The sequence below is a fragment of the Bacillus rossius genome, chromosome 2 (assembly GCF_032445375.1).
Source record: "Bacillus rossius redtenbacheri isolate Brsri chromosome 2, Brsri_v3, whole genome shotgun sequence".
NCBI classification, from domain to species: domain Eukaryota; kingdom Metazoa; phylum Arthropoda; class Insecta; order Phasmatodea; family Bacillidae; genus Bacillus; species Bacillus rossius.
Window position 1 is genome coordinate 85,249,333 of NC_086331.1, and position 15,225 is coordinate 85,264,557.

A 15,225-nucleotide genomic window follows, 5' to 3' on the forward strand; every position below is an offset into this window, starting at 1 on the left:
AATACCAATTAAGATTTTTGTGTTTGCTTTCATTTATTGTAGGTACTCACCAAATGGTATGCAAGTTTTTATAATATAAATGTAACCATCAGAAAGCAAAAAAAGTACTGCTTGATTCTAAGGATAAAATATTAGAGCTTTATAAAAATGGCACTATTACTGCCACATTTATTAAGATTTGATTAAATGTGATCATGTGAATACAAAATAATAAAATGTAATAATAATTTACAAAATACTTTTGAGGCAGCTTTTCAAAATTAAATTTTTTAGAGGATTACTAATTTTATGTATATTAGTAAACCTTTGTCAATTACAAAAGTGATTACATTTTAACAGTAAAATAAATTATTCAATGTGTTTCGTTTAAGTTTCCTTTGAGTTTTTCATTATTGCAGTATCCAGGTTGCAACACTAAAATATATTATAGCTACTTCTTCGATAGCCCTTCATAGCAAAAACAATTGATGCTGAAAAAATTATTATTTTTTAAACTAATCTGTTAGCAACATTGCTGCAGTCTTGGGAACATTCGTTTTCACCAGAATTATGAATTTCAATAAATTAATGCTACTTTTTAAATGTTATACAAGTAACACTCGAAATTATTATTTTTATAAAAGACAGGAAATGTAATGAGAAATAAACTTTATTGCATCAACATATATTACTCTTTTATTTTTATTCGATAAAATACACATTTTTTACATTAAATATTTAATATCTTATTTGGGAATTTAGTTTACTACGTTTCACTCTAACAACAGGAAATCTTACCGCATTCAGCCAACTGTACTTCAGTCATATTCTGCTCCTATTGTGATGCTCATTTCTTCAGAAACAATCAGGGTTTGGTGGTACCATCTGTTTGTGTCCAAAGCAACTGAAACACACGAAAACCTAACTGTAGGAATGAAATTACTTAAGATAGGTAGTTTTTTTTAATGAAGTATGTAAGCAAACAAGATATATCAATAAAACAAACATTAAGACAAATTGCAAAGAAATCGGATAAAAATTAATTAAATTGGTAGAAATGTGCACATTAAAAAAAATGTGCGCATGGAGTCCACGCACGACAGAAGTGAAACTTCTCGCTTATTAGGTGTAGATATAAATAAATTATTAGGATTTTTTATAGAATAAAAGATAAAAATTGAGAATAGTAAAAATGCGGGCATGATCTCAAATGAAATACCTCTTTTCAACACAAATAAATATATTGTAAATTCATTAAATAAAAGATTGTAGTGAAAATTTATCTCGTACATTTAAAACGAACTTGTGCAATGTAAAATTAAATTTGATTTTAAATAAAAAAATCTTAAACTTGAAGCTTGCCGATAGTTAGGTAGTTTATGCAGCATATTAATTGTTCATATGGACATGGGGAGTCTTGTAGGTATTTGCGTATTTGGCATGTGAAAGTGACAGCATGGCATCTGAACCGGACATAGCTCCAGCCACAGTCGCCTACAGCTACACTCTGATCAAGAAATATTCACGCTTCTTAGTTGGATTTAACATATTGACACGCTCGTGGGCTCGTAACTATAATACGGTGTGTGATTTAGTTAATCAAATAATAATTCGTGACAAATAATTACCCATGTCAAACTAAAGCGTGAAAAGCATTATACCAGCAAAAAATATTTAGTTACACAGCTAAAACAAAACTCACATAATACTATTTAACACTACTGATTTACAAAAGGAATTAAAATGTTATGATCATAATAACTGGATCTTGTTTTTCTCTCTCTCTCTGCGCCTTATTTTGGGGGGCGGGGGAATACTAGAATACTTGGAACTCTCTCTTTTCTCCTCTTGTCTCTCTAGTTCTTGGAATGATTCTACTACATGTGCAAGGAAATCAGCTCCATGAAGACTTGGACCACCACCTTCAAGTTTATCACCCAATCCACAGAAGCACACCAGCCACCATCTACGACATCAGACAGCCAGTTCTAGAACAAGCTACTACATCAGCACATATAGCAGCTCTACCACCAGCAGGTACCCTCGTCAGTTTCGTTATTTAATTCGGCTTATAGACCTGTGGAGACACTGGCAGGTAAAGAAGTGACTTGAGACTTGCCATCACAAGACTTTTCATCACCAGCAAGAAAACGCCCTTCTGCAGTGAACTTTTAGGAAAGGAGGATGTGGCCGTGTGTATTGGACAAGAGATTTTTGTGTTAATTTACTATATTAAAAACATTTAAGGACATGAGAGAAACATAATCATACCTGTTTACCATGTGGAATCATCATATTGTGATATCACACGTCATAGATGTTGTGTGCTGTTTTAGACAATACCCTTCAAGCAAAATCCTTCCAAAATAGCTTCAAACTCAGGGGTAAGAACCAAGATCTTAACAAGAAGAAGAATACAACCGGAAGACTCGCCTGTGTATAGATTATTTGGACTACAGTAAAGAACCTTCCTATACTTTCTGTAACCATTGCAGACTTTCTATTTCATTCTAGAGAGTTTGCAAGGCAATAGGATGGATAGGGGGGGATTTAGGTTATAAGGGTACACATCGTTTGCCCTACAGGCGTTTGCCCTAAACGTAGGGCAAATGCCTGTAGGGCAAACGACTTTAGGGCAAATGCCGTTTAGTGCAAACGACTGTAGGGCAAACGCCGGCAAGCACTTATGTTTTGGATTAACGAAACCACACCAACTTTTAGGGCGGACGCCTGTAGGGCAAATGCCTGTAGGGCAAACGACTGTCGAAAAACTTCTTTTATAGCAAACGCCTGTAGGGCAAATGCCGGAGCCTGGTCCGAATGGGATTATCAAACATTTTGTGTAAACGCCTTTAGGGCAAATGCCTGTAGGGCAAACGCCTGTAGGGCAAATGCCTTTAGGGCAAACGCCTGTAGGGCAAATGACTTTAGGGTAAATGAAGTTTAGGTTATTTTGGGTAATGTAGGTTTTTTCAATAATGTATCGATTCAAACAGTGTTCTTGTAGTTTATATTTCCTCCGCAATAAATGTTTTCCCTCTAAATGCAAAGTTTACAAAAACGTCGCTAGATGGCACTAATGTAAGCCTATATGGAGGTTTGGTGGGAATTCGTTTGGTATGAACTTCCTAGACTCACCAACAGATGGTTCCCTGCGCTAAGTTCAATGTTATCGAATATTTGTCCTGTAAAATATTTCGGAACATAAGGTGATGTAAGGTCTTCGACCAAAAAAATTCGTATGATAAAAAAAACAGTATTGGCGATTTAACAAAAATATCGCTGGAAAAGGTTCAACTTTTTTCCCGGGGCTTTGCTTATTTCAATTTCAGCTGTCAGACGTGCATTACGCTATCATTACTTAAAATATTACGAGCATATAGGTAAATAATGCGAATACTAGCTGTTAAACATTTTCTTAATTAGCATAATAGTACTAATGCTGTTAAACTCCTACATATTGTTCATACTATTTTATTTCGTAATGTGTACACAACATACAGCTGAAGTACACAATGAAGAAGTATTCCAGTTCGTTTTGTTCTGGGGTTTCCATAATTTGCATTAATTACCTCAAAATCATATTCACCCCTTTTTAACCTCTTAGCGATTGCATTTCGCTAAATGATTATAGTTTGATTAGTAGTGTTTAAGTCTTTATTATTACTAACATTTCTTTTCTTTATACTTAGTTATTTTAAAAAAATATATATACTTATAACCCTTTTTCACAGCTTATGGCTTGAATTCCACTAAATGGAAAAATTGTGGTTGGTAGAATTAGTAGGTATGTTTATTATTGGTGGTTAATATCTTTTCTTATAATAGATTATTTTCACAGATAAAACTTTTATTTTAAAACCATATATATGTACCCCTTTCACCTCTTTAGGGGTTGAAATTTGCAAAATGATAAAATTTTTGTTGGTAGTTTTTGAATGTTTATTATTAGTACCCATGGTATTTTACTGCGCGTTATTAGATTCGGAGATATAATTTTTCAATTTTCAAACCATATTTATCCCTTTTTCACCCATTGGGGTTGAATTTCGAAATATGATGATTTTGTTGTTTATAGTTCTTGTGTGTTTATTATTGGTTCCCATTATATTTTGTAAAACTTTATTAAATTCAAAGATATGATTATAATCATGAACACAATTTTCACCCCTTTTTAACCGCTTAGGGGTTGAATTTAGTAATTAAAATTTGCGGTTATTAGTTCCAGTAAGTTACGTTTATTATTGGTACCAAATTTCTTTCAGTTTGCTACATTAAATTTGGAGATTCAATTGTTAATCTTAAAACCATATTTACCCTTTTTTCACCCCTTTAGGGGTGGAATTCCGCAATTTCATATAGCATAGTATATACGATATCCGAAGACCTTTGTTTGAAAAAAAAATTATCAAAATACCACCAGTAGTTTTCAATTGATGCCGGAACAGAAATACAGACAAATAGACAAACATAAAAAAAAATTAAAAACTATATTTTCTAGTTCACAATAACGTAAATAGGCTTTTAATAGTTGTTTCGTCAGTACTTTTGTATAGACTTTTCATCTCGAAAATAGATAATCTATAGATTTGGTAGCCGAGGTAATTTCCCATGTTACAAGAGGTAAACAAGCTGTGTAACCTGACAGACACAAAACAAAAATAAATAAATAATATTGATACCTGAAAAGAAAAATTAAACAAAATTACTAAGATAAGTATTAATTGTGAAGCATACGTTATTAATAATAAAAATAAGAAAAACAAGTAATTACTTACGCATATAGCGCCTATCTGAATTGTCAAAATGCATTATTAGTGATGATGGTTAATGTGCGAATAATAAACTCAAAACGTTAAATTATATGTTCGTTTATACAATATTAATACTTTATATATTGTTAAATATATTTTTTACTCGATATTTGACGGTTATGTTCCGAGAAAGACAACTGTCAACTCCGTTGTATTGTTATTTAATGCGTTACATTATGTCCTTAGAGGGAGAAGGGGAAGGGGAAGAAAAGAAGGCACATAAAAAATAAAAAAAGCGCATATTTGAATTCCTGATACAAATACTTTCGTTGCAACAATGCAAAAATGTTAACTGCTTTCATATGAATGTGACATATTGTTGGGCCGGTATCAACTACAGTCTATCAGTTTATACCGATCCATATTGTTTACGATTCAAATGAGTATGACACGGAAACAAAATGTAAAAGGACAAAAAAAAATACAGCCTTTATCTTCAAAGCTTTTGTGAGGTTAATTACTTCCGATTTATCTAAGTCACGCTATTTATGTGTCGAAAGAAACTTGAGATGGATAATAAGTTGCCTAGTATGAACTGTAGTAATTATACTTCACATACATGGGTAAAAGGAGGGGGGAAGGGTACTGTTTTCCATTTAACCGAAAATGTTGAGTTTGTAAGTAACAAACCTGCCTTATATGCGACAAAATATATTCATATTTAATAACAAATATTAAAACATAAGTTACAAATTAAAATAAATTTTATAAAATATCGGGAAATTTTGAAACTAGCCAACGCAATTAGTAATAATAATATTCAACACATGATAGTAATCAATCACTTGCATATATATAAATATAAACAAATAATATTATGTTATATATAAGACATTTTCCGAACAATCACAGAAATTTCCAAATGTCGTCCCTACCACACTTAATTAAGCAAATCTCTGCCTAGTATGCCTACTAAGGAATACCCTAAAAACTATTAATTTGAAACATTTGTGTAACTTTATACATATATTCTTATAAAAAAAACTACAAATCGCGGTATTAAATAATTTTAGTAATAGTGTCCATGAATAAGAACGAAATAAAAACAAGTGAAGCACTGCTTTCTGCGAGTGGGATTTGATGACAATGGTTTCAAGCTCAATGCTAAACCGCCCTATCTCTCAATACTAGGCTGCCGGGTAGGGCCTACATAAGTATCGCAATAGGGCATTCATCACATAGCACATAAATAAAATTTTAAGGAGTGAACTCTTTCAGCAGCATACACGAAAACACCTTTTCTATTACGTAATCGCATATCACTATAAATACGGCTGAGAAACCATACAATTACCATGTTATGTGTACTAAGGTTGTATACAAATTGATGTTTTGTTTTGATTCATAAACCATGTCAAAATATGAAACTAAACTAATAAAAACTACAAGTCATTTGTACGATTTCAAAGACGACACGGAGACAACATGGCATACACTGCGCGCTCAAAAATAAAACTGTCATTGCAATATAGAAGTCTAGAAGTCTTTCCAGCACAGCATGAACATAGCAATGAGACAAAACAAAAATAACAAATAACGTATTTATTTATTAAACATAGGTGATGGTGAAAAGACGTCACTTGCTCCTACTAAGTTATGAATAACATATTTTCCAGTAAATTCTGTTTGTTTAATTGTTTTGAAAATATATTAACTATAATTGCACTTTTTTTGCGAATATGCTGATTCATTAGCATCTGAAACAGAGTTATAATTAATGATCTGTCTTTGTGTATTATACTTTTACGTAATTCATTATTGTACATTCCACGACATATCAAAATCGTTCCTAGTTTACACTCATACCTATGACATTCATTCAAATATTGTGGCAATATGGATGATATGATTAAATGCATTTTGAAAAGTTGTACATTTCATTGGATGTCACACATTAAATCAGTCTTTTATTATACTTCACTTGTTCCCATAAAACTTATTAGGGGTTAAGCTATAGATGGTCTGGGCGAATTAGCAAAATATGCACACTCTCGATGGAAGTATTTTCACCGCATTCTACAAACATATTAATAAAACGGCAGATTCAGTTGGGCACATATTATATAAAAATTGAAAATAGGCATGAAGGTCTAAAATACTATTTTAACAGTAACTTTTAACACTGAAAATGTTTTGATAAATGCATATGTATAATCCTCTGCCTTAAATTATTTTAGGGTCATCGTTTTTTTGGACGACTTCAAGTGAAAATTCCAGCAGGCAAGGATAATAAAATTTTGTAAGCTCCTTTTGCTAACGCTTGTTTTTATATATAGCAGCAATATTAAATTAAGTTAATTTGTTCGCTAGTTACCCCCCCCCCCCCAACAATGGAAAATATTAAATCATCAACATCTCTGTTAAAAAATGATTTAAAAAATACAATCCAGTCACTGAGATTGGCGCACCATCTGTTGTAAGTAAGGTTCAATTACCAGCTGCATTCTTAGACTTCAACGTTGGGAAAGCAAACCGTATGTGCTGCCATCTAATTTGTGAATTTTGTACTTTGTACTCATTTGGAGAATGGTTCCAACATTTGTCAACAGGGGTGACACACGTAAAGACATCTATCTTCAAAACGGTTCGTAGGGCAAACGCCTGTAGGGCAAACGACTTTAGGGCAAACGCCGGCAAGCATTCATTTTCGGATTATTGAAAATTCGCAAACTTTTAGGACAAACGCCTGTAGGGCAAACGCCTGTAGGGCAAACGACTGTCGAAAAACTTCTTTTAGGGCAAACGCCTTTAGGGCAAATGCCGGAGCTTGGTCCGAATGTGATTATCAAAAATTTTGTGCATACGCCTTTAGGGCAAACGCCTGTAGGGCAAACGCCTGTAGGGCAAACGCCTGTAGAGCAAACGACTTTAGGACAAACGCCTTTAGGGCAAACGCTTTTAGGGCAAACGCCTGTTTGGAATGAGGAATGCGAGAATATGCTTCGAAAATGCGTTTAGGGCAAACGCCTGTAGGGCAAACGACGCACTCCCGGTTATAAATACTCGTGGTTTTGGGCAGTTCAGGATGGAGCAGCAAGGACCATCAAGATGATGCCACCATGAATCAATGACATCAGAGAGAGAGAGAGAGAGAGAATGAGTTGGGGGGGGGGGGCACTATAGTAGGGGTGGTATTGGAGAGCTAAGTATAATTTTTGTGTTTGTTATTTTCTTTAATGGCCAGTGATTTTTCTAAGTTTGATATGTTTGCTGTTGTACAAGCTTACTTGTAAATTTCACTAATGTTTTCTGACACCTTTTTCCTTGGTCTTTTGTGTGTGATGCACCTGGTAAAGTAAAGTAAATGTTGGTTTTTATGGTGCTCATAATACTCTGAACTTGTTTGCACTTTCTGCACCTTATTTGCTTCAGAGTAGTAAAAGTAATTTAACTCTCCAAAGACTTGAAACTATTTTTAATTGTATATTGTGTAATTTTTCAGAAATATAAGAATTTATCACTCATAAAGATTTGTTACAAAGTAACTTGAAATATATTTAACACTTGAGAATATTTAAAGATAATTTTTTGTGATAAAAACCAAACTTTTAATAACTTCATAGTACCTGAAAAAAGTAATGAGATCAGATTATTTATTTTATTATTTTATATTATTTATTATTTTTATAATTTATTATTTTTATTATTTATTATTGAAAGTTTTTATATTTGTTTTATATTTACACTTCAGTCAATTTTATAAAATTTGCTGATTTTGTCTTGTTAATGTTCTTCCATCTTCTAAAGTTTTCAGCATTAAGGTTTTTTTCCTCTGATTTTTAGTTAATATGCAGGTTAGGCCCCATCTGGGCAAGCAAGTGTTTACTTTGTGATTTGATTAAAGAGTTGGTGCTTGCAGTCAGTGTTTGGGACCAGATGGGACTGGCCTAAAATTAATTAAAAATACTCAAGTATTATACCGATTGTAAAATATAAGGCAAACATTGGTACTTGGCCTGTTGCAGCAACTTGGAATACAGGTACAAGTTCTTGATCCAGAGACCATTTGATTTTTCCAGCAAATTCAGTATAATCCAGGTCTTGTCACAGTTGGACAGGCCTGCAATTATGCATCATATGATAGGAGGCAACAAAACCAGTTTTGCGATTTGCGCACACTGGCTTCGTCAGCTTTGATAATATGCATGGGCAAAATCATATTCTGCTTGATGACTCACATGGTAATGGTGAATTTTGATTGAACAAACACATTTATAATTGTATTTAAGTTATTTATAGTGTGTCGAAGAGGAAAGAAAAAATTACACATAAATACCTGATTCGTAAACATATTAAAAAATATGCTTTTTGAGTTAAAGATTATGCTGTCTAAGAACGAAATTGCCGAAATGACTGGCTTGAGGTGTCGTGGGCATTAATTTTCTTGACAAATTTTGCAAGCAACATAATAACGCTTATTCTCTTTTCTAGGATCTGAAATATAGGCACCGAGCTGTTGAGAACTGGCACAGGAAGACAATAATATAAGCATATAACCAGACACAGGACAAGGAGAAAAACCACTGTGTGGGGCATATCGAATGTGATACATCTGAAACTAAATTGGGAATAGTTACTCGCCGAAATCGAGTCAGACCCCTCAAGACCAAAGCTCACTCTTGTTTGCGCAAGACTGGTGCAGTTGTGCGAAATATCAAGAAAAAATAACTTACTCTTAATAAGAAGATGACTAATGGGTTTCTACCTTTGCTTTTACCTGCATTGCGTGTCCTTGGCACCTAATTGGTGCTACGAGTGGTACAGCCCTCATTCGAAGGATATGTAAAGCTTCTCTACTCTATTAACCAAAAGGAGTATGAGAAGTTGTGAACAAAGGCTGCTTCACAATGAGAAGGAATGACTGGTTCTGGTCTGGCATGTGGTCAGACATGACCATCGAGACAAATTTGAAGCTGTCATTCTCAAGCCGACATGGCATGGTAGAGGTATGACAGTTACATCAGTAAATTTGGATGACTTCATCTCAAGACACGTGCTTCACTCTAATAATATTGTAATGTTTTGTTTTCATCAAGTGAGCAGCACAAGGATTTTGGAGTGGCTTGCCAAAGTCGAGATGCAAGTGACATTACCAAGCTTACCAATAGTTTGATAACCACCCTATTTTTCTGAAGACCATGAAAATCGTGTCAATAGTGAAATGAGTCGTGAGAGATGATACAATCTTATGTCACGATGGAGTTACAATTAGCAAATGAGCGATGGCGAAATTGGAAAACTTGCCATTCCCAAATATCAAACTGTCATGGAAATATCAAGGACTTCCTCTCTTCTCAATGAATTTCAAAATACATTTGACAATGAAAAAGTTGTTGTGGATGAAGTCTTGATTTTTTTAAGGGAATTGCCATTACCAAGTTATCGGATGAGGATTCGAAGTATTATATGCAATATGAACAGGCTCCCTACCACCTGGAATTCTTCAATGAAAGTGGAGTGTGGAAGTGCAGAAAGTAAGCATTATACACACTGTTTAAGCAAATTGTAAGAATTTTTATATAAATACCTTTGAATTTGTTGTTGATGGGGGATTCCTAGTCTACAAAGTTGTTTGGCTTAAAGAGACAGCTTTATCAACCATTGTTGATGGTTACATTAGATATCTGAAAACCCGTTATCATGGGAGATGTTGTACATTGGTTTTATATGGGTAAAATGACACATCAGAGAGCACAAAAGCAGCTGAACACAGTCGATGATATCGACTTGGGATATGTGTGGACATCGATGTAATTTGGAAAGTGAAATTTAAGTCAAACAAGAGGATTTCCTTTCCAACTTTCGTAATAAGAGTTAGCTGATAAACCTGCTGATGATGCAGCTACAGAAAAATGGGATAAGTACACTCTAAGTTTCAGGTGATGCTGATGTTGATATTGTGAAGTTAGCAAATCGCAAAATTTCCCAGTTGCTGTTATTGGAGAGGACATTGACTTGGCTATTCTCTTGAAAGCAAACACTCCAACTGATCGCGACATTCTGCTGGTAAAACCTGGAAGAGGAAAGGTCAAGACGAGTGTATATTCCTTACAACAGCTGCATTTGTTATTCTTACATGCATTTACAGGCTGTGACACAACATCCGCAGCATATCGCAAGAGTAAAGTAGGTTTTCTCGAAATGTACCATACGTCCAAAATCATACAACATACAGCTGAGGTATTTGCCAGCGATTCTTCTTCCCCAGACTCCACTTAAATAGCCGTAGTCGTGAATACTCTCATAGTATGGTGCTGTTTATCAAAGTAGCTGCAACCATGAAGCCTGATCTCACAACTATCCCTCCAACTGAAGGAGCTGTTAAGCATCATGTATTCTGGATGTACCACCAAGTACATCTTTGGTTAAGTGGAGGAGGGGGGGGGGGGTCGAATTGGGGTTGGGAGAGGAGGAATGACCAACTAGTTCCGAAGAGTCGGATGCTACCCCTGACAAAATCTTGAAGATTTAATGTGCAGATGCACGAAAGGCTGTGACAGTAGCGGAATTCCAAGAGCAATTGCAACAATGGAGTCACAATATTCATTCAGGAAGAAGGTAACGACGGTGACATTGATACTCAACCAATCTCTTTAACGATGTCTCTACTGCTGACAATGAATGGACCTCGATGACTCCGCCTCAAAAACCCAAGATGTTGCATTGAATGCACTTTTTTCTTTTCATTTTTGAATTACTATCAGTCTATGTAAATACTTTCATTTTATGATTTGTATTAATATATTAAAAACTGTAATTATAAAAAAATAGTTGTGTTTCAATGGCAATTACCTTATTTCCATTATTAAAGGGTTGTTATTCATAATGATAGCATGTTACAGCAGTTAAAATGCAACAGTGGCAAAGGTGTATATCAAATTTAAGGAAATTCAATGCTCTACAACTTCGTTTCTGACCATTTTTCTGAGAAACGATCGTGGGAGGCACTAGAAGCAAATGTTTGACCAAAAGAGTGAGCAGAAAATGATTTTTTCAAAAATTATCGATTTTCAATAAAGTATATCTTGAAAACCGTTGGGATTTCGACAAATATGTAGGAAAAAATTTATAGGAAATATAATTAGCTTTCATGTTTCATGTTTATTTTTCTACATTGCTAGAAACATACACTGCGATGAAAGGAGGTCTACAAAATGTGTTTGTGGCACCCATTGATGTACCAGAAAAGCCATCACACCCTGCACCACATGACATCCTGTGATTTGTTGCCATAAAGCAAGGGATTGCAGTCCCAGTATGGAGGGGGTTCGTGCATTGTTTTACAAGAGGAAAACCAAGTGAATATATTCAAGTGATTACCTCTCCTTATATAAATAAATCCAGGGGTGGGGATTTTTAGTTTTTTTTACCTACTAATTAATCATAACAAAGTCCTCAAGTCAAAATTCTAGCATATTCCATTCACTCTAAACCCCTTTTTGAGCACTCATTAGCTGGACCTCAAACGAAAAATAAATATCGCATGGCATTGTCGGGTGAACGTCAAGACCAGCGAAAAAGATCTCTGTCGTCTCGACCATTACGACCAATCCAACATTCAGGGACTTCGACGTTCAACCACTCTCGTACAAAGAGATTCCAATGGGGATGGGCTCCATCATGTTGCCAAATTAATTTTACAGGTTCACCCTCTACTAATTGGGGAAAGAGCCATTCTTTCGCGCTGCAAGCGAGAAAACAACAAAGCAGTATTCTCGCATGCGCTTATCTAAAACTGTTTTGAGACGGACAAGTCTTTCTTTACAAAAATTACTATTTTTTTTTTTTTTGGAGTTTCTACCGCCAATTACATTCATGCGCAACGATTTCCGAGCATGCTGTGTAGCAATTTGTCCCGGTCTTCAAGAAGTGTGTGACGAATATTCCAGGAGCTAATCTCAGTTTCTGATCACGGCCCGATGCGTGTACCTTCAAGATGCACTGTGTGTATCATCCCTGGATATCAAGCGAACAGTAGAATGAGCCACGTGATATGGCTATTCTTCACTGAGACATCGCCATCATACCACGACTAGCTTAGTTTGGTTTATTGTATTCAGCAGATAATTTTAGTCTGCGCCAATTTGAACACATAAATTGGACAAATCATGTTATAAAAATACAATCATACAATGAAAATAAAATAAATTTAAAATCAAATATTACTTCTTATCACCTATTCTGTCATTCTGCTACTATGTCACGATTCGATTTGTTCAACCATTTCCGTATGAAAACAAGACATAAAGGAGAGAAAATAAACATTAAATAACTAAAATTAAAATGTGCATTTGGATATTTATGTAATATAAAACATACTTTCATCAACAGGATCAAAAGAATGTCAATAAAAAAATGTATATTATTTGTTCTTTAAAAGACTGTGTGTTTATGAAGCATATTTCTTGTAAATATTTTGCGGATAGTTTTCGTAGCTTTCTAACTGTGTAAGAAATTACTTTGGTGAAGTGATAAGTTTACTAGTGGCAGAAGTTGATTTTTGTATTTCTTGTATTGCGTTTATGAAGGGATTACTTTTTATAAAATAAGCTTTTATATTTTTAATAAAAGTTAAGTAACCAGAAGATGTATTCACACGTTAGAGGTAAGGTTTAAGAGCCTTACGTAACAACATTGATCCCTGTAACGAGAATGGGATTATTTTTCCATGGTGTACAATCACTGTTTAGCTATTGACTGACCCTATATATTTCGTTAATCATATGCTATCCGTAATCAAGTAACATTACCTAACTTTCTCACAATAAATATGACAAGTCTGCCCTTTTAAATTTAATTTTTTCAACGACCAGGAGTATTATTTATATTCAAAATACTTTTATAAGCATATTTTAAATTAAATTGAATGTAATAAATTATTTTTTATTGGTAAAATCAAAATAAAATAAATAAAGAACATAATTGCTTCTAACGTGCATGAACATGCAGGTATATATTTATAGTTAATATATGTATGTAACCAAGTGAAATGTAATTTTGGTTTCTTAAAAAGGAACAGTTTTCTTTTGTCGAATATAAAGAGGGTTTGTTTATATTGCAGAGCTCTGGTACACTAATATTAGAAAACATCTTAGTAAACCACGTAAAGAGCACATGAAAATTATGTTAGTGGAGAAGCGAAGACTGCTAATTATGTTTCCTGTCCGTAAGTAAGTCGGAAAATCTCAGCCTAGTTAGCTTAATCGAATTTGTGGAAGCTTCCAGAACAAAGTTTACCTATCACTGTTTGAGAATTTTTTTCATATAAACAACAAGGAACATTTGCTGATTTTAAATAGATTGTGACAGGGATGTTTTTCCGTAACTGGCCTTTGATTTCATTCACCACTTCTAAGTTTCACAATAATCTATGAGATATTGTTATATATATTGCAGACATTGACGTAGCCAGGTTGCTTTGCAATATTTAGTACGCTAGATAGCAAACTGAATGAGAAAATTAAACACCATCCCCCCCACCCCAAAAAAAAAATTCTTCTTGTGTTATGTATGTTACGTTCCCAGGGTCAAAAGGAAAAATGCTGGTATAATTTTTGCCAGATATCACTGTAGGATTACGGTAAATTAAATCCATATTCAAACAAAAATTTGCGTAATTGATTACGTTATTATTTTACAGTTTTCATTGATTTTTTCCGTTTAACCTGGGGACATGGAATTATTATTAAGACGCAGCTAAATGACATTTCTATGATATATCTTAGATTTTTGTAATGATATTAACACTTTTTCTTCTGTATTAAAAAAGGCCTACATTCTAACCTCCTTTTTAAAATTTATTCTGTGTTAATATCTGAATACGTTTTGATATAAGAGCACGAAAATTAAGAAAAACTCACTATGCAGCTATGCCAGCAACCAGCGTGTTCACCTGTGATAGAAATGTTATTTTTGAAAGGGAACTTTATCCTATACGCAATTTCACTATATGATAGTAATTTCATAGGCTTTGGTGAAAAAATGACTACGTTTTTTTTAACAAACTCTCAAATGTTTCTCTAATTGTATAGTTTAGTTATTTGTTATATTCACAAAAACATTATCATGACATCAATGGGCCATTTGCACAATGGTTAGTTATTTTTGTAAAAGTTACGCAATAAACGTGTACGTGATGCGTAGGCCCATTTAATATTCGAACAGTTTTATAAAGAAGCCATCGAAGTTACACAAGTTCAAATGTGAAGTAACGAGCCTCGCAGATATATTTCTAACGTATTTAGAAAAATATATAAAATAACAGTTGGTCATTATGGTATCGATTTTAAATACTATTACTACTATTAGCGTTAAATTTTCCTCTCCATTCACAAAAACAAAGCTAAAATACGCCAAGGGGTTGATACGTATTTTTTTATTGTTGGTCTCTTTCTCAAGTGCTCGTGATGGTAGGTCACCTACTAGAGTAAAG

At 34.0% G+C, this 15,225-nt stretch overlaps 1 protein-coding gene across 1 annotated transcript in view; it reads right to left on the reverse strand.

The window, feature by feature from the left end:
• Window positions 1-368: 368 nt before the first annotated feature.
• Window positions 369-15,225, reverse strand: part of LOC134528915 (uncharacterized) — a 164,820-nt gene continuing 149,963 nt past the window's right edge. Inside the window, exon 6 of the mRNA XM_063362582.1 lies at window positions 369-883. Within this exon, the coding sequence (XP_063218652.1) occupies window positions 798-883 (86 nt within the window). The 3' untranslated portion in view covers window positions 369-797. The remainder of the gene's footprint in view (window positions 884-15,225) is intronic.